The sequence below is a fragment of the Leucopleurus acutus genome (assembly GCF_964270905.1).
Source record: "Leucopleurus acutus genome assembly, chromosome: 4".
In the NCBI taxonomy this organism is placed as follows: Eukaryota; Metazoa; Chordata; class Mammalia; order Artiodactyla; family Delphinidae; genus Leucopleurus; species Leucopleurus acutus.
In genome coordinates, this window is record NC_139146.1 from 61,109,766 (window position 1) to 61,131,203 (window position 21,438).

The 21,438-nt window shown below is 37.1% G+C and overlaps 1 protein-coding gene across 1 annotated transcript in view; it reads right to left on the reverse strand.

Annotated features, from left to right (window-relative positions):
• Window positions 1–21,438, reverse strand: part of ARAP2 (ArfGAP with RhoGAP domain, ankyrin repeat and PH domain 2) — a gene marked incomplete at both ends in the record, with an annotated part of 189,236 nt that overhangs the window by 23,409 nt on the left and 144,389 nt on the right. Inside the window, 3 exons of the mRNA XM_082838650.1 lie at window positions 3,039–3,074; window positions 4,183–4,265; window positions 10,938–11,077. Of these exons, the coding sequence (XP_082694776.1) occupies window positions 3,039–3,074; window positions 4,183–4,265; window positions 10,938–11,077 (259 nt within the window). The remainder of the gene's footprint in view (window positions 1–3,038; window positions 3,075–4,182; window positions 4,266–10,937; window positions 11,078–21,438) is intronic.

A 21,438-nucleotide genomic window follows, 5' to 3' on the forward strand; every position in this document is an offset into this window, starting at 1 on the left:
AAAATATTAAAATAAAGAATGTTACAAATGACAAGGAAGGACAATACATAACGATCAAGGGATCAATCCAAGAAGAAGATATAACAATTATAAATATGTATGCACCCAACATAGGAGCACCTCAATACATAAGGCAACTGCTAACGGCTGTAAAAGAGGAAATCGACAGTAACAGGATAATTATGGGAGACTTTAACACCTCACTTTACACCAATGGACGGACCATCCAAAATGAAAATAAATAAGGAAAGAGAAGCTTTAAATGACACAAGAGACCAGATAGCTTTAATTGATATTTATAGGACATTCCACCCAAAAGCAGCAGATTACACTTTCATCTCAAGTGCGCAGGGAACATTCTCCAGGATAGATCACATCTTGGGTCACAAATCAAGCCTCAGTAAATTTACGGAAATTGAAATCATATCAAGCATCTTTTCTGACCACAATGCTATGAGATTAGAAATGAATTACAGGGGAAAAAACATAAAAAACAGAGACACATGGAGGTGAAACACTAGGTTAATAAATAACCAAGAGATCACTGAAGAAATCAAAAAGGAAATCAAAAAATAGCTAGAGACAAATGATACTGAAAACATGACAACCCAAAACATATGGGATGCAGTAAAAGCAGTTCTAAGAGGGAAGTTTATAGCTATACAAGCCTACCTCAAGAAACAAGAAAAATCTCAAATAAATAATCTAACCTTACACCTAAAGGAACTAGAGAAAGAAGAAGAAACAAAATCCACAGTTAATATAAGGAAAGAAATCATGAATATCAGAGCAGAAATAACTGAAATAGAAACAAAGAAAAGAATAGCAAGGATCAATACAACTAAAAGCTGGTTCTTTGAGAAGATAAACAAAATTGATTAGCCAGACTCATCAAGAAAAAGAGGGAGAGGACTCAAATCAATAAAATTAGAAATGAAAAAGGAGAAGTTACAACAGACACTGCAGAAATACAAAGCATCACAAGAGACTACTACAAGCAACTCTACCAATAAAATGGACAACCTGGAAGAAATGGACAAATTCTTAGAAAGGTATAAGCTTCCAAGACTGAACCAGGAAGAAATAGAAAATATGAACATAGCAAGCACAGGTAATGAAATTGAAACTGTGATTAAAAATCTTCCAATAAACAAAAGTCCAGGACCAGATGGCTTCACACGTGAATTCTATCAAACATTTAGAGAAGAGCTAACACCCATCCTTCTCAAACTCTTCCAAAAAGTTGCAGAGGAAGGAACACTCCCAAACTCATTCTATGAGGCCACCATCACCCTGATACCAAAACCAGAGAAAGATACTACAAAAAGAGAAAATTATAGGCCAATATCACTGATGAATATAGGTGCAAAAATCCTCAACAAAATACTAACAAACAGAATCCAACAACACATTAAAAGGATCATATACCATGGTCAAGTAGGATTTCTCCCAGGGATGCAAGGATTCTTCAATATATGCAAATCAATCAACATGATACACCATATTAACAAATTGAAGAATAAAACCCATATGATCATCTCAATAGATGCAGAAAAAGCTTTGACAAAATTCACCACCCATTTATGATAAAAACTCTCCAGAAAGGGGGCATAGAGGGAACCTACCTCAACATAATAAAGGCTATATACGACAAACCCACAGCAAACATCATTCTCAATGGTGAAAAAATGAAAGCATTTCCTCTAAGATCAGGAACAAGACAAGGATGTCCACTCTCACCGCTCTTATTCAAAATAGTTTTGGAAGTCCTAGCCTCGGCACTCAGAGAAGAAAAAGAAATAAAAGGAATACAAATTGGAAAAGAAGAAGTAAAACTGTCACTGTTTGCAGATGACATGATACTATACATAGAGAATCCTAAAGATGCCACCAGAAAACTACTAGAGCTAATCAATGAATTTGGTAAAGTAGCAGGATACAAAATTAATGCAGAGAAATCTCTTGCATTTCTATACACTAATGATGAAAAATCTGAAAGAGAAATTAAGGAAACACTCCTATTTACCACTGCAGCAAAAAGAATAAAATACCTAGGAATAAACCTACCTAGAGAGACAAAAGACCTGTATACACAAAATTATAAGACACTGATGAAAGAATTAAAGATGATACCAACAGATGGAGAGATACACCATGTTCTTGTATTGGAAGAATGAATACTGTGAAAATGACTATACTACCCAATGCAATCTACAGATTCAATGCAATCTCTATCAAATTACCACTGGCAGTTTTTGTGGAATTAGAACAAAAAATCTTAAAATTTGTATGGAGACACAAAAGACCCAGAATAGTCAAAGCATTCTTGAGGGAAAAAAGCAGAGCTGGAGGAATCAGACTCCCTGACTTCAGACAATACTAAAAAGCTAGAGTAATCAAGACAATATGGTACTGGCACAAAAACAGAAACATAGATCAATGGAACAAGATAGAAAGCCCAGAGGTAAACCCACGTACCTATGGTCAACTAATCTATGACAAAGGAAGTAAGGATATACAATGGAGAAAAGACAGTCTCTTCATAAGTGGTGCTGGGAAAACTGGACAGCTACATGTAAAAGAATGAAATTAGAACACTCCCTAACACCATACACAAAAATAAACTCAAAATGGATTAGAGAAAAAAATACCTCTATGGAAAGAACAGGTTTGAAACTAAGATTTTTTTTTTTTACTCTGAGTTTGGTGACTTATTATCCTTTATTTAAAACTGAGTTTTGCCTGCTTATCCCATAAAACCAGAGATTCCTCATTTACATAATGAGTAGGAAGAAATCATGTGTAGCTTCTCTTTAGAGGCAGTGGCAAATAGGATATATGAGACTGAAATAGACCTAAACCCTGAAGCAAATCTACTTTCCTCTTCTTAGGCTCAAAAGTATTTAGAAAAGATTTTAACTTCACTTAGAAGAAACATTTCCTGTCTCTAGATCTATCTGCCAAATAATATTGTTATTCATTTACTAATCCTGTATCACCAATATATCAAATCCAAAACTTGCTGGCTGTTAACTTACCAGAGATGTTTTTCAGAATATGCCGTCAATCCCCAACTGCATCGCATGGGAAAAAAACACATGCATACATATTAAAAATGATTCATTTTACAAGATAATACACAGGATTAGATGTTAAGGAGGTAATATTTAATGGTGGGAATGCATAACAGAATTGATACCCACAAGTGATGATTCATTGGGTATGATTTATCTAGAGGTAAATGATAGATGTTGAGGTATTTGGCTACAAATTTAAATACACTGAAGGACACAGGGGGAAAGGGTCTCATGATGTTATGCGGCAGTGGGGGAAATCTCTCACAGGATATTCGGGGTTGAGTAAGGACAGATATCTAGGAAAATGGCCAAAATAAGATAATATATATGTATTTACTTATTGATACTGTGAGAAATTTTAAAGAATGTGCCAGTCACAACACAGATATATGTGCTGGGCTTAGAAATTAAGCACAGAGGCAAAAGTGAGGACATTTTCAGTGACAGAATCTGAATCATATGCAGTTCATTAAAATGGCATTTCATGATATTAAAAGTATTAGTGCAAACATTAATTAGCTAATCAAAATAATCCGTGATGAGAAAGTGTGGTATAACTCGAATGTTGGGTTGATTCAAGTGCTAATGAGAAACATAATATTTAAGAAGGGTCCACTTCCTCTCAACCATCTGTGTGCTGTGGGTTTATTACCAAACTCAGCAAAACGAAGGGGGCAAATTATAAAGCCAGGACCAAGATGATGTAAAAGCCATGGAGGCTGGAGGGCAGCATTTGTCTTCCTTTGGGTAGACTTGTTTGGAACATTCCTTACATCGCTAGGCTGTGACTGAGCAAGGAATGGGATGTGGAGAAACCCATGTGCTTCCCAGTAGACAGGGCCTTCTGGGGATTTCTTGTTCTGCACAGAGGAGATGCAATCACCCAGTAGCTTGACTTGAGCGGGAACATCATCATCCCTCCTTATCCACCCACACAGGTTCCCTTGATCTGCCATAGGTCCCCTGCCACATGTCTGTGGCAACTTAAGGAATCTTTCTAAAGCTTAACTTATAACAAGTTAGACTAATGCCACTGATCCCTAAGTCCTTGAACAGACATACTTTCCTGTAACTTTTTCAACAGCTCTTCCCTTCCAAGCTTTACCTTGTTGGAGGTTTCATCTTCTTTTTTACTCCAAGATAAAACTTCATTGAACTGAGAGAAAACATTTTGTCAGGTTTACTACTCTGTAAAGGAAAACAAGGTAAATTTGTAATTAAACAGATTTTATCAGTATCCTTCTATTTTCCTTAAGTATTAAGAATCGAGTTTAGAATTATTAGTTTCTCCAATGTTTCATGAATGTAATACCAAATTTTTAGTAAATGAAGATTGTTTTGATTAAAATGTTATAAATTTAAATAAATCTGGATACTTATATATGATTACATATGTGTGTATATATACAAACACACACATACAATAATTCCTTATTCAAAACACTTGGGACCAGATGTATATGAGAATTGATAATTTTTCAATTTTTCATACTTAAAAAATACATGTGCAATACATTTTGTAACTCCATGATACCACCGGTGTTGTCTGGGGCAGCACCCTATATTCAAATATATTCATATTTCTCTACAAAAATGCATGACATTTCATACAGTGTGAATAAGTAAAGGTCATAAATATTGTTACGGACTGAATGTTAGTCCACAGTATAGATGAGAATTTAAGTTGAAAAACTTTGGTTAACAATTATCCCAGTCCTTATTAAACAAATCTTTCTTTAGACATGCATTTATGATGGCATAATTATCAAAAATAAATTATGATAAACAGTTACATCTTTTACCTCACTTTATGTTACCAATGCTATCTCTGTTCATTTTTATGCCAGGATATTATCTAACCTATTTTAGTTTTACTGTATGAATAAATAGTTGGATGGGAAATACTTGACAATTATTTTACTTTTTATGTCCCCCAAAATGTTTGCAAATACTCTTCTCTGTTTACCCTTTGAGGTGAGTTATCAAATCATTTTTTCCAAGTTCTAAAAATAATTCCCTTTGCGATTTTGAAAAGAATTACATTAAACCTATAGATCAATATTAGTAGACTTTGTGTTTTTTTGTGTTTTTATATATAAATTTATTTTTTGGCTGCTTTGGGTTTTCTTTGCTGGGCGTGGGATTTCTCCAGTTGCGGTGAGTGGGGGCTACTCCTCGTTGCTGTGCACAGGCTTCTCACTGCCTTGGCTTCTCTTGTTGCAGAGCACAGGCTCTAGGCAGGCAGGCTTCAGTAGTTGTGGCACACTGGCTCAGTAGTTGTGGCTCGAGGGCTCTAGCGCGCAGGCTCGGTAGTTGTGGCGCACAGGCTTAGTTGCTCTGCGGCATGTGGGATCTTCCCGGACCAGGGCTCGAACCCGTGTCCCCTGCATTGGCAGGCGGATTCTTAACCACTGCACCACCAGGGAAGTCCATAGATCAATATTAGTAGACTTTACATTAATTTTCTTTCATTTCTATCAGTGCAGTTCTGTAGTCTTCTTCATGTAAGCCTCTTCTTCTTAAGGTCATTTTCTGGTAGTTTATGTGTTTGGTTTGGGGGTATTGATTTTTTAGCTTGCTACTTTACTGAATGTTAAGGAATAACACTTGAAGTCTGATATGGAACAGTGAGGTAGCTTTGTAATTCAGTAAGTTTTCCATATAGGAAAGAGTCAAGGAGAGGAGAACGTAGGAGTGTATATAGTAGCACAGACTCCTGGATACCTTTGTCAGAGGTTCAATCGGATTACTTCTGTGGTTAATGTCCCTCCTCAAAGCTTAGACTGCTAGTCCCAATGGAGGCAGCAGCAAGGTCAGGTGAGAGGCTGCAATTCCAGTAGTACAGGTAGAGGGGACCTGCACATTTAAGAATGAGAAGCACTGTGCCTGATCTAAGTAGTCTTACTTATACACGGCATTGATAAGCCCAGGACTGCCTATATTTTGAAATACTGTTGGCAATAGATAGAGAGCCTGAAGTAATACAACTGATTCTCAAGCCACTCTGGACATGCCAGCTCATGACTTTGTATTTTATCCTGTCCAAAGAGAACACAGATGCCATAATTTAAGATGAGTTCAGCCAAGGTAGAAAGAAACCCTTTTCAGTTTCAATCTTTAAACTGAATAAGCATAAATAGGAACTGTAAGGATCCTAATGCAAAGTTCTATTAAAAGAAATCTCTTTTGGCATTATAACTTTACTGTTGGTTTATTACAACTCTTTAGGTATGTGTACTTTCTGGAGTATTTCTTCAAACAGTTGAGGTGTTATGAAGTGTATAGTATGTTGCTACAGGCAGTATATTTCAAAGTAAAATTTTTAACTGAGCCAATTAAATTAGTGTGCTTAAAAAAATTATTCTTGTTACTAAGAAGAGTTTGCTTATTAGTGCATGCAACTTTTAACGACCACCCCCTCCCCATTTGCTGTTTTCACACCATTAATAGTGTAATGATAATATTCGTTGAAACTTCTCACCTTTTATGTAAATCAAGTCTGAAAACATTTTAATTAACATTTTCTGTGCAGGGAAAACTCTCAAAACAAAATATATCTTCCTCTGTGTATTACCCTAATTTGTTGTTAATGAGCATTCATAAATTATCTCTAATTAACACATAGTCTCTTTAAATACACTTTTCAATTTGTAATTTCTACTCCCTTCTCAGTAAATCATTTTCTAAATATGTACAAGCACACATATATTAAGGGCAACTGTCAAACCAGAGCCAAATCTTTATTCAAATAAGCTAGGAGTTTTTTACTATTGATTATTTACTGTAAAATCATTTGAAAAGCAAACACTGCCAGTGACTTGACCGTCAATATTAAAAGGGAAAGACCAGCAACATGAAGAAATAACCAGCAAAATAACACCATGTGTTGAAAATAACAGTAGTTTGAGTTTAAAGGAAAACCACAAGTCTCTCATCTGCTTGCCTTAATGTGCAAATTAAAATATCAGTTGCATTAATTGATTCTGACAGATGCATAAATACAACTTTCAAACACTTAGACTATAATTCCGTAACCTGAGGTCACTGTGACAAAAATAAAATGTCTTCATTGTCTTTAAAGAACACTATCTTTCTGACAAACACTATATGATCTCACTTATACGCAGAATCTAAAAAAGTCAAACTCACATAGAAGCAGAGTAGAATGGTGGTTTCCAGGGGATGGGAGTGGGGGAAATGGGAAGGTGTTGATCAAAGGGTACTAAGTTTCAGTTATGTAAAATGAATAGGTCCTGGAAATCTAAAGTACAGCATGGTGACTACAGTTAACAGTACTGTATTGTATACTTGAAACTTGCTAAGAGGGTAGATCTTAAATGTTCTCACCACAAGTGCACACACACACAAAACTATGTGAGGTAATGAATATGTTAGTTAGCTTAGATTGTGGTAATCATGGCACAATGTATAGGTATATCAAAAGCATCACATTGTATAACAAATAAATACAATTTTTGTCAATTATACTTCAATAAACGTGGGGAAAAAATTCAAATGTCAAAAAAAAGAACACTGTCTTTCAGGCAAGCTCTCGATACTATTACTGTCTACCAGTTTGTATGAATTATTTTAGATTAAGCAGGATGATACTTTCAAAAAGATACAAATTCTTAAAAACATTCTGTTAAGGGATGAAATTCTTTAGCTCAATTACAAAATCATTTCATCTTAAAAAAAATAATTTCTCCATGAACAGGCTTCCTTGTGGCAGGTTTTAAAATTTACATCAGCTTGGGGAAGAACATTATAAAAAACCTGAATTGTGTAAAGTGTCATATTTGAAAATATTTGGTACTAGTAAAATGAAAAACACTTATCCTCTTTAAATAAAATTCCATCAGCAATAACACCAAGCCAAAATAATACAAATTATTGTTTCTATAGTAAGAAACAATAAAGCCTCTGCATAAAGCCTTTGGAAATAGACATCTGGGAATGAATTCTGACTCTGTCGCTTATAGGCTAAGTGATCTTGGGCAAGTTATGTAATATCTTGGTATACTACATTTCTTCATCTGTCAAGGGGGAATAACCATAGCACTAGTTTCATAGGATTATTGTAAAGATAAAGTGCGATAATCAAAGCGAAATATATAGAACTCTGCTTTTTATGGATTAACGGGTTGAATGTTAGTTGGGGCCATTATGACTGCACTTCTATTGCTACTAGTTGTTTCTAGCAACCTCCTGTTGCTACACAATGGAAGCGTAGGTTCCTTAATGGGACTAAAAAGTCCATGATGATTTTAAAATACCCTAAGCAGATATCCAACTACACAAGTGACAATTAACCAACATGTAAATGGAAGGACAAGGATGAAGGAAATGAGTCTAATGAAGATCAAGGTGGGTGACGCATTGAAGAAAACCAAACAAAATTCAATCAGATTGAGTTCTAGATGGCTACAATAAGCAGCTGTGAAGTTTAGCATTTCCTTTCCTGAACATAAACCTACAGTTCATGAACCTTAAAATCTGATGTGTTTGGCTCACGTAATCCCAAATTCTTAAATGCCTTATTTCTGCAAACTCCACTCTTCCTGCACTGAAAAAAGTGAAGAATGATATCAAATGATAATAAACGGTAACAATCGTTTGATACCCACACAGATTCCCTGCTAGGTTTATCAGATGGAGTAACAAAGTGTGACTTCCAGTATTTAATACAGCCCTCTGAAGAGAGGGATTAAGGGCTGCGGAATTCAGTGCTGTTCTGTTAGCTCCCTGCCTGGACATTCCACTGTTCTTGAAGAACATGAACATGAAATGGATACACTAAGTAGAATGCTACTAAAATTTACTTATGCCCACCTGGAGGCTTCCCTGCTGGAGGAACATACAGGACAGTGGTCAGTGTGTGGAGAGCTCAGTAGAAGCCACAACTAAATGGGGCTATAGAACTTTGGAAAACTGTTTAATAATTCTTCCTTCATAACAATACAGTATTAAATAATAGATGTTACTAGTCTGGTCCTTCTTTATAGATCTCCAAAACACAACATAGTGAAGCATCACACACTTGAAATATGCAAGCAATGCTTACTCAAGCAAATACTAGAATTCAATGGAAAAAAGTAGCTTTAGGTCCTGCTGTCATTCCACATTTAAAAGAATTGCTTGGATATTGCTTGAATCTCAAGGAAGTAGAAATGTTACTGTATATACCCATGTAACCACCACCCAAAAATGGATAGAGAACATTTATTTCTGTTATCCTAGAAAGTACCCTACCGACCCTATGTCCTTGCTTCAGTAGCAAACCTTCTCCACACCACAGGCAAACACTTTCTGACTCCCATCACCATAAATGATTTTGCCTCTTCTTAGACCTTTTATAGACAGACTCATATGGTACTATTTTGGGTCAAACTTTTTTGCTCAGCAAGGATTTGAACATTCACCCATGTGGTTGCATTCATTCATTTTTATTGCTGAATATTATTCCATTGTCTGAATATATCATTCTCTTATTGATGGGCATTTAGAATGTTTACAGGTTTTAGCTTTTATAAATAAAGCTGCTTATGAATATTCTTGAACAAGTGCTTTAGTGGATATAATACCTGGGAATAGAGTTGCTGAATCATGGGGTAGATGTATGAATAACTTAATTTTAAAAACTGCCAAAAAAGTTCTAATAGTAATTGTGTGATTTTACCCTTCCACCAGTTATTGATGAGGGTTTTAGTTAATCAACGTCCTTGTCAACATTAGATGTTGTCACTCTTATGATTTTAGTTGTACTAATGGTATAGCTTGTGGTTTTAATTTGCATTTTCCCTGATAACTAATGATGCTGAGCACTTTTGGTTCAACCACTTATTGGCCATTCCTATGTCTTCCTTCCTGTAATGTCTGTCCAATACTTTGCCCCAATTTTTATTGGGTTGTCTTTTTATTGTTGATTTGGAGGAGTTCTTTATATTGTGCAAATGAGTCCCTTTTCAGATATATGTACTATGAATAGATTTTTCTCAGGCTGGAACTTCCCTATTCATATTCTTAGTGGGCTGTTTTGATGAGCATGCTAATATACATATATATATACATATATATATATATATATATATATATGTTTCACAGTTTGAAAAGGAACTTTTATATATATTCTTATTTAAGCATTACAACAATCTGGCATGCAGGACTCATACTATCATCATCATATTACAGATCTAGAAATGATGGATGACAGTTTAACCAACCAACTTGGCGGTTTTGAGGTTTTCTGATGCTAAGTTCAATATTCTTATACCTACTCCCTCTTTTTCATCTCTAAGTCCTCTCTCCATTCCTCAATTCATTAATAAAAGCTGTTAGGGAATTCAAACATATTGGGATACATCAGTAAGATTCAATTAATAAATATAATATTACGAGTTAATTCATTCAAGAGTATAGGAAATATATTAATCTGATTTAATTTTTAATCAGATTTAGCATTTGGGTTTTGCCTTTTTATTCTACATTTTATTAATTTCCATTTGCTAAACTCAAGCCACTTTTGCCTTAAGGCATGACACATTCTCTTAATTTTATTGACTGAGATGCTGATTTATTTGCTAGTTTATGTAACACATATTAGACTTCTCTTTAGAACTTAAGTCAATCTCTGCCCTAAAAAATATGCGGTGCTCAGAAAGGCCGTATAGGGAGTTCTTTACTGTGTTACTAGTTGCATTAATGTCATATCCCAGAGGCTGAAAGTAATCATCAGCTTACTGTACATTTTATTTACTAGAGGCCTTGACTTCCAAGAGAGAGGGCTGAGAGGCATGAAATAAGAATGTTAACACTCACACAAAAGTATATACATATTCAAATACTACATATATTAAATACCTTCATATCCTTGTAAAGAAAGAGATATCCATCTCGTAAAACAAAATACCGGTCTTGAAACTTATTTCCAGAGAGTATTTTAGATGGTTCTTCTTTGATTTTCAAGACTCCCTCTTTGATACTTTCCAGAGCCTTCCTCTCTGTAAAGTACAACATTTACTTTTGTAAGTTGGGTGCATTTTCATTTATTTGGAATAGAATATAAAACATTTTTGTATTTTCAGTTTTGATGATATAAAGTAATAACTTGTTTCCTACCATTAAGAAGCCTCTAGTTAATTTCTGGGAACACCTTGTGTCAGGGGAGTATTGGATAAGTCATAGATCCAGTAACCAGATCTATTTATATCTATTTATAATACATAGGCCTGTCCATGCTGTCCAATTAGCTACTGGCTAATGAGCATCTGAAACATGGCTAGTCTCAACTGTGATGTGCTATGAGTATAAAATATATACCATATTTTGAAGATTAGTACCAAAAAAAATGTAAACGTATCACAATTTTATAACACTGATTACATGTTGAAATAATAATATTTCGGATATGTGAGTTTAAATAGAAGATACAAGTAAAATTAATTTTACCTATTTCTTTATATATATGTTTATATATATATTTTAAAATGTGGCTATTAAGCAATTTAAAATTACATACTCAGCTTGCATTTTATTTCTCTGAATAGCACTCATATAAATAATGCAAAATACACAGGTAAAAGAGAAATCTCTTCTGGAATCCTGTCTCAGGAATCCAGGAATTCTTGAGACATTAGAGAAATTCCTATTCCTATGAAACAGGTAAGGGTAAAGAAGGCAAAACTGCTAATAATGCTCGTGCAATACTGCCAGTGTCCCACACTTAGAAATCATTTCAACAGTTCTATTAAAAATCACGTTTTTGGTAAAAAAAAAAAAAAAAAATGTTGAAGTTGTGTAGATTTATCACAAATAAATTTATCACTGTATCTCTAGTCTACAGCTTTCTTCTTGAAATCCCAACAGTATTAAACTGCCTACTTGAGAACTGAGGAACAGTGGAAAGAAAAGAAACCTGAAGCCAAGCAGCCACGACATGGTCATTCTGGGGTCAACTCCTGCTTTTCCTGTAAAACAGGAGTAATAACACTTATCCTGCAGATTGTTTTCTTCATATTAGATCATGTCCATAAAAGATGAAGCATGAGACATTATATCAGGATGAGGGCTTTTAGCAATTTCCTGGTATTAAGGTGACACAATTTTTAAATATTCATGCAGAGTTTCTAAAATTTACAAATAACTTGATTTTAGAAAGAAAAACTCAATCTAAAACCTAGCATCCCTTGGTTTGGGGAAAACCTTTACTTATACAGCAAATACTACACAGACGTTCACAATTATAGTTAGTATAAGAAGACGAAAGTTAGAAAAAATTGAAATAGTGCCTTATAACTCAAATATGAGCATGGGATGACAACCTAGAAGCAAAAATCCCCATGATTAATCACATCACTGATCCTAACTGCAAACAAAAGTAACTGACAAGCCCCAATAGTTTTCATGATCTGCATACTGGTCACAGATAACATTCTTTTAATTGCGATGTTATACTAAAATAGGTTCTTTTTAGGTGGTCTGTGATCTTAAAATAATTTCTAAAAAATACACTGCTAACATTTGTCTTCTGGTGTAATCTCTTAATATTTAATTCCATAGAAAAATATTTTAAGTAATATTTTATAGCTAAATAACTTCTATTTAAATTAAAAATAACACTTATCCAATTAAAAGACTTGAAAGAAGATGTATTTTAATGCAATAGGAAGATCAAGGAAAAAATATAAAAGTAGTATCAGCAAAATTCATATGACATCAATTCATTCTTCATGAAGTATTAAGAGTCCAGTAATACAATAACCTCAAAAGAGATGATTTCTGGACTTGCAGTGCAGTGTAAGAGACAGAGTGAACATGGACTAACAAACAGTGCTTATATATCCTGATAGGAGAAATACGGTAAGCAATTTAGAAAACATTGGGTGGGCTTAGTGATTCAGCTGATTTAGAACAGAAAAGTGGAGAAAGGCATTTATAATACTATCGATTTAGAAATAGGTAAAGTATTTTAAGAGCATTAAATTATAATCAAGTTGTGAGATAAAGATATTATATATTGCTCAAGCCAAACCAATTCCATTCACACCTTCTGATTATACTTTTTTTAAGATTTTTGTTCAACTTAATAAAGCTTTCTAATTTTATCAATAAGAAATAATCGTATGTCCAGTGTTAAAGTAAACCACTCATAGGTCAAATAGAAAACAGGCTTAGGAAAAAAAAATATTGTTGACACCTTTGGTTGCATTTTTATTAAAATTTATTTTTAAAAATCGTATGTAATTATCTTAGCTAAATCTTGTTGTACACATTATTAAGGGACTCGGGAGGAGGCTTTGAGAGGAATATATGTTAAGGAGAAGGAAAGACCAAAAAGAACCTTGAAACACTAAGTTCCATGATAAATACTGAGAACTTAGAAGAATTTCTAAAAGCTCACACAATGTTAAAATAAGTAGAAAAAACACCCATCGCTTAAGGGCCAAGATGAAGTTATGTAGTTTGGGGACATTGTGCATGACTCAGTGTGTAACACAACGAAGGATATGAATTAAATGGCTTCCAATAATTCACTTTTCCAAGCTTTTCCAGTACTGCCAGGTCCCTCAACTGTGGAGTACTTCACACTTGTATTTTCACTCTCTCTACCTCATCCTGGGGAGAAAGTTTAAGATCTAGAGACACTGTTATCATTAGAGAATCATAAACCCCTTTCCCCCTCCAGGTGTTTGCTCAGACAAGGAAGGAAGGCTCAGTTGAGTTCAGTGAAGGTTCTTTAGCGTTAACACTGGGCAAGATAACAGATTGGTATTCTTAGTTATATTGTGCTGTAATTTTGTTATTAATTAGAAAAGCCCTTAAAAAGTACATGTATGAAACCACACAGAATGGTCAATTTATTTATTTAAACAGAACGGACATCATATTACTGAGACTATGAAACTGATCTCCCCACCCAAAGAAAAAAAACAGTTTTCCAAATCATTTGAAAAACCTCAAGTTCTTAGACAAAAATAGTAATTCCTAACTAGTGGCCCCTAATCCCAATAAAATAACTGATCTGTGGAGGAGCTTGGAGGGTCTTGGGAAGGAGAGACAGAGACAGACAGAGATAGGGAGAGACACAAAGAGAGAGAAGCGGGTGGGGGAACATAAACTAGGAATGGTATTTCTAGAATACATATTCCCCCTTTATCCTTCATGCCCAGTCATCTAGCAGTTCAGCCATTGTTCTCTCAAAGTTTCTCTCTGGGGTTCAATTCCACTTCTTTTCCAGTATCATCTCCCTAACCCCTGCCTTTTCTACCTGATACCTAGATGCCAGGATTCTATAATTCCACATCCTGCTTTTCTAATGGCTCCATATAATTCCAGATTTGTGCTATGCAAATACTGTTTTATCATGTTAATACCCTTTCCAAAACTCTATTTTTTTTTTTTTTACTATTTGAAGTCTTACTTATGTAACATTAAAAGCCTAAACTTCGGAAGGCGGAAGATGGCGGAAGAGTAAGACGCGGAGATCACCTTCCTCCCCACAGATACACCAGAAATACATCTACACGTGGAACAGCTCCTACAGAACACCTACTGAAGGCTGGCAGAAGACCTCAGACCTCCCAAAAGGCAAGAAACTCCCCACATACCTGGGTAGGGCAAAAGAAAAAAAGAAAAAACAGAGACAAAAGAATAGGGACTGCACCTGCACCAGTGGGAGGGAGCTGTGAAGGAGGAAAAGATTCCACACACTAGGAAGCCCCTTCGCAGGCGGAGACTGCGGGAGGCGGAGTGGGGAGCTTCGAAGCCGCGGAGGAGAGCGCAGCCACAGCGGTGCGGAGGGCAAAGCGGGGAGATTCCCGCACAGAGGATCGGTGCCGAACGGCACTCACCAGCCCGAGAAGCTTCTCTGCTCACCCGCCGGGGCGGGCGGGGCCGCGAGCTGAGGCTCTGAGGCTCGGGTTTCGGTTTCGGACGGAGTGCAGGGAGAGGACTGGGGTTGGCGGCATGAACATAGCCTGAAGGGGTTGGTGCACCACAGCTAGCCGGGAGGGAGTCCGGGGAAAAGTCTGCACCTGCCGAAGAGACAGGAGACTTTTCCTTCCCTCTTTGTTTCCTGGGGCGTGAGAAGAGGGGTTTAAGAATGGTGCTTAAAGGAACTCCAGAGACGGGCGCGAGCCGCGGCTAAAAGCACGGACCCCAGAGACGGGCGCGAGCCGCGGCTGAAAGCACGGAATCCAGAGACGGGCGCGAGCCACGGCTGAAAGCGCAGAATCCAGAGACGGGCGCAAACCGCGGCTAAAAGCACAGACCCCAGAGGCGGGCGGGAGACGTTAAGGCTGCTGCTGCCGCCACCAAGGGGCCTGTGTGCGAGCACAGGTCACTCTCCACACCCCTCTTCCGCAGAGCCTGTGCAGCCCGCCACTGCCAGGTTCCCGGGATCCAGGGATAACTTCCCCGGGAGAACGCACAGCACGCCTCAGGCTGGTGCAAAGTCACGCCGGCCTTTGCCGCCGCAGGCCCGCTCCGCACTCCGTGCCCCTCCCTCCCCGCCGGCCTGAGTGCGCCAGAGCCCCCGAATCAGCGGCTCTTTTAACCCCATCCTGTCTGAGCAAAAAACAGACGCCCTCCAGCGACCTACACGCAGTGGCAGGGCCAAATCCAAAGCTGAGCCCTGGGAGCTGTGAGAACAAAGAAGAGAAAGGGAAATCTCTCCCAGCAGCCTCAGAAGCAGCGGATTAAAGCTCCACAATCAACGTGATATACCCTGCATCTGTGGAATACCTGAATAGACAACCAATCATCCCAAATTAAGGAAGTGGACTTTAGGAGCAAGATCTATGATTTTTTCCCTTTTCATCTTTTTGTGAATGTGTATGTGTATGCTTCTGTGTGAGATCTTGTCTGTAAAGTCTTGCCTCCACCATTTGTCCTAGGGTTCTATCCGTCCATGTGTTTTTTGTTTTTAAAAAATTTTTTTTCTTAATAATTAATTTTAATAACGTTATTATACTTTTCTTTCTTTCTTTCTTTCTTTCTTTCTTTCTTTCTTTCTTTCTTTCTTTCTTTCTTTCTTTCCTTCCTTCCTTCCTTCCTTCCTTCCTTCCCTCCTTTAGACAACAAATCATCCCAAATTGAGGAGGTGGTCTCTGACAGCAAGATTTATGATTTTTCCCCATTTACCTCTTTTAGTGAGTGTGTATGTGTATGCTTCTGTGTAAGATTTTGTCAGTATAGCTTTGCTTCCAACATTTGTCCTAAGGTTCTATCCGTCTCTCTTTTTTTTTCTAAGTAAGAATTTTTTAATTCAATAACTTTATTATACTTTATTTTATTTTTACTGTATCTTCTTTCTTTCTGTCTTTTTTCCTTCTTTCCCTCCTTCCTTCCTTCCTCCCTCCCTCCTTGCTTTCCTTCTTGCCTTCTTTCCTTCTTTCTTTCTTTCTTCCTTCCTTCCTACCCTCCTTTCCTTCTTTCTTTCCTCATACTTCTACTAATTCCCTCTACTTTTTCTCCCTTTTATCCTGAGCCGTGTGGATGAAAAGCTCTTGGTGCTCCAGCCAGGGGGCAGGGCTCTGCCTCTGAGGTAGGAGAGCCAACTTCAGGACACTGATCAACAAGAGACCTCCCAGCTCCACATAATATCAAACGACGAAAATCTCCCAGAGACCTCCATCTTAACACCAGCACCCAGCTTCACTCAACGACCAGCAAGCCACAGTGCTGGAAAACCTATGCCAAACAACTAGCAAAACAGGAACACAACCCCACCCATTAGCAGAGAGGCTGCCTAAAATCATAATAAGGCCACAGACACCCCCAAACACACCACCAGATGTGAACCTGCCCACTAGAGAGACAAGATCCAGCCTCATCCACCACAACACAGGCACTAGTCCCCTCCACCAGGAAGCCTACACAACCCACTGAACCAACCTTAACCACTGGAGACAGACATCAAAAACAGGAGGAAGTACGAACCTGCAGCCTGCAAAAAGGAGACCCCAAACACAGTAAGATAACCAAAATGAGAAGACAGAAAAACACACAGCAGATAAAAAAGCAAGATAAAAATGCACCAGACCTAACAAATGAAGAGGAAATAGGCAGTCTACCTGAAAAAGAATTCAGAATAATGATAGTGAAGATGATCCGAAATCTTGGAGATAGAATGGACAATAGAATGGATAAAATGCAAGAATCAGTTAACAAGGACCCAGAAGAACTAAAGATGAAACAAGCAACGATGAACAACACAATAAATGAAATTAAAAGTACTCTAGATGGGATCAATAGCAGAATAACTGAGGCAGAAGAACAGATAAGTGACCTGGAAGATAAAATAGTGGAAATAACTACTGCAGAGCAGAATAAATAAAAAAGAATGAAAAGAACTGAGGACAGTCTCAGAGACCTCTGGGACAACATTAAACGCACCAACATTCGAATTATAGGGGTTCCAGAAGAAGAAGAGAAAAAGAAAGGGACTGAGAAAATATTTGAAGAGATTATAGTTGAAAACTTCCCTAATATGGGAAAGGAAATAGTTAATCAAGTCCAGGAAGCACAGAGAGTCCCATACAGGATAAATACAAGGAGAAATATGCCAAGACACATATTAATCAAACTGTCAAAAATTAAATACAAAGAAAGCATATTAAAAGCAGCAAGGGAAAAACAACAAATAACACATAAGGGAATCCCCATAAGGTTAACAGCTGTTCTCTCAGCAGAAACCCTACAAGCCAGAAGGGAGTGGCAGGACATACTGAAAGTGATGAAGGAGAAAAACCTGCAGCCAAGACTACTCTACCCAGCAAGGATCTCATTCAGATTTGATGGAGAAATTAAAACCTTTACAGACAAGCAAAAGCTGAGAGAGTTCAGCACCACCAAACCAGCTTTACAACAAATGCTAAAGGAACTTCTCTAGACAAGAAACACAAGAGAAGGAACAGACCTATAATAACGAACCAAAAACAATTTAGAAAATGGGAATAGGAACATACATATCGATAATTACCTTAAATGTAAATGGACTAAATGCTCCCACCAAAAGACACAGATTAGCTGAATGGATACAAAAACAAGACCCTTATATATGCTGTCTACAAGAGACCCACTTCAGACCTAGAGACACATACAGACTGAAAGTAAGGGGATGGAAAAAGATATTCCATGCAAATGGAAACCAAAAGAAAGCTGGAGTAGCAATTCTCATATCAGACAAAATAGACTTTAAAATAAGGACTATTAAAAGAGACAAAGAAGGACACTACATAATGATCAAGGGATCGATCCAAGAAGAAGATATAACAATTGTAAATATTTATGCACCCAACATAGGAGCACCTCAATACATAAGGCAAATACTAACAGCCATAAAAGGGGAATTCGACAGTAACACATTCATAGTAGGGGATTTAAACACCCCACTTTCACCCATGGACAGATCATCCAAAATGAAAATAAATAAGGAAACACAAGCTTTAAATGATACATTAAACAAGATGGACTTAATTGATATTTATAGGACACTCCATCCAAAAACAACAGAATACACATTTTTCTCAAGTGCTCATGGAACATTCTCCAGGATAGATCATATCTTAGGTCACAAATCAAGCCTTGGTAAATTTAAGAAAATTGAAATTGTATCAAGTATCTTTTCTGACCACAACGCCATGAGACTAGATATCAATTACAGGAAAAGATCTGTAAAAAATACAAACACATGGAGGCTAAACAATACACTACTTAATAATGAAGATATCACTGAAGAAATCAAAGAGGAAATCAAAAAATACCTAGAAACAAATGACAATGGAGACACAACGACCCAAAACCTGTGGGATGCAGCAAAAGCAGTTCTAAGGGGGAAGTTTATAGCAATACAAGCCCACCTTAAGAAGCAGGAAACATCTCGAATAAACAACCTAACCTTGCACCTCAAGCAATTAGAGAAAGAAGAACAAAAAAACCCCTAAAGCTAGCAGAAGGAAAGAAATCATAAAAATCAGATCAGAAATAAATGAAAAAGAAATGAAGGAAACAATAGCAAAGATCAATAAAACTAAAAGCTGGTTCTTTGAGAAGATAAACAAAATAGATAAACCACTAGCCAGACTCATCAAGAATAAAAGGGAGAAGACTCAATAGAATTAGAAATGAAAAAGGAGAGGTAACAACTGACACTGCAGAAATAAAAGAGATTATGAGAGATTACTACAAGCAACTCTATGCCAATAAAATGGACAATCTGGAAGAAATGGACAAATTCTTAGAAATGCACAACCTGCCAAGACTGAATCAGGAAGAAATAGAAAATATGAACAGACCAATCACAAGCACTGAAATTGAAACTGTGATTAAAAATCTTCCAACAAAGAAAAGCCCAGGACCAGATGGCTTCACAGGCGAATTCTATCAAACATTTAGAGAAGAGCTAACACCTATCCTTCTCAAACTCTTCCAAAATATAGCAGAGGGAGGAACACTCCCAAACTCCTTCTACGAGGCCACCATCACCTTGATACCAAAACCAGACAAGGATGTCACAAAGAAAGAAAACTACAGGCCAATATCACTGATGAACATAGATGCAAAAATCCTCAACAAAATACTAGCCAACAGAATCCAACAGCACATTAAAAGGATCATAGGGCTTCCCTGGTAGCGCAGTGGTTCAGAGTCTGCCTGCCGATGCAGGGGACACGGGTTTGTGCCCTGGTCCGGGAAGATCCCACATGCCGTGGAGCGGCTGCGCCTGTGAGCCGTGGCCGCTGAGCCTGCGTGTCCGGAGCCTGTGCTCCGCAGCGGGAGAGGCCACAGCAGTGAGAAGCCCACGTACCACAAAAAAAAAAAAAAAAAAAAAAAAGGATCATACACCATGATCAAGTGGGGTTTATTCCAGGAATGCAAGGATTCTTCAATATACGCAAATCTACCAATGTGATAAACCATATTAACAAACTGAAGGAGAAAAACCATATGATCATCTCAATAGATGCAGAGAAAGCTTTTGACAAAATTCAACACCCATTTATGATAAAAACCCTGCAGAAAGTAGGCATAGAGGGAACTTTCCTCAACATAATAAAGGCCATATATGACAAGCCCACAGCAAACATCATCCTCAATGGTGAAAAACTGAAAGCATTTCCACTAAGATCAGGAACAAGACAAGGTTGCCCACTCTCACCACTCTTATTCAACATCGTTTTGGAAGTTTTAGCCACAGCAATCAGAGAAGAAAAGGAAATAAAAGGAATCCAAATTGGAAAAGAAGAAGTAAAGCTGTCACTGTTTGCAGATGACATGATCCTATACATAGAGAACCCTAAAGATGCTACCAGAAAACTACTAGAGCTAATCAATTAATTTGGTAAAGTGGCAGGATACAAAATTAATGCACAGAAATCTCTGGCATTCCTACATACTAATGATGAAAAATCTGAAAGTGAAATCAAGAAAACACTCCCATTTACCATTGCAACAAAAAGAATAAAATATCTAGGAATAAACCTACTTAAGGAGACAAAAGACCTGTCTGCAGAAAATTATAAGACACTGATGAAAGAAATTAAAGATGATACAAATAGATGGAGAGATATACCATGTTCTTGGATTGGAAGAATCAACATTGTGAAAATGACTCTACTACCCAAAGCAATCTATAGATTCAATGCAATCCCTATCAAACTACCACTGGCATTTTTCACAGAACTAGAACAAAAAATTTTGCAATTTGTATGGAAACACAAAAGACCCCGAATAGCCAAAGCAATCTTGAGAACGAAAGAAGGAACTGGAGGAATCAGGCTCCCTGACTTCAGACTATACTACAAAGCTACAGTTATCAAGGCGGTATGGTACTGGCACAAAAACCGAAAGACAGATCAATGGAACAGGATAGAAAGCCCAGAGATAAACCCATGCACATATGGACACCTTATCTTTGATAAAGGTGGCAGTAATGTACAGTGGAGAAAGGACAGCCTCTTCAATAAGTGGTGCTGGGAAAACTGGACAGGTACATGTAAAAGTATGAGATTAGATCACTCCGTAACACCATACACAAAAATAAGCTCAAAATGGATTAAAGACCTAAATGTAAGGCCAGAAACTATCAAACTCTTAGAGGAAAACATAGGCAGAAAACTCTATGACATAAATCACAGCAAGATCCTTTCTGACCCACCTCCTAGAGTAATGGAAATAAAAACAAAAATAAACAAATGGGACCTAATGAAACTTCAAAGCTTTTGCACAGCAAAGGAAACCATAAACAAGACCAAAAGACAACCCTCAGAATGGGAGAAAATATTTGCAAATGAAGCAACCGACAATGGATTAATCTCCAAAATTTACAAGCAGCTCATGCAGCTCAATAACAAGAAAACAA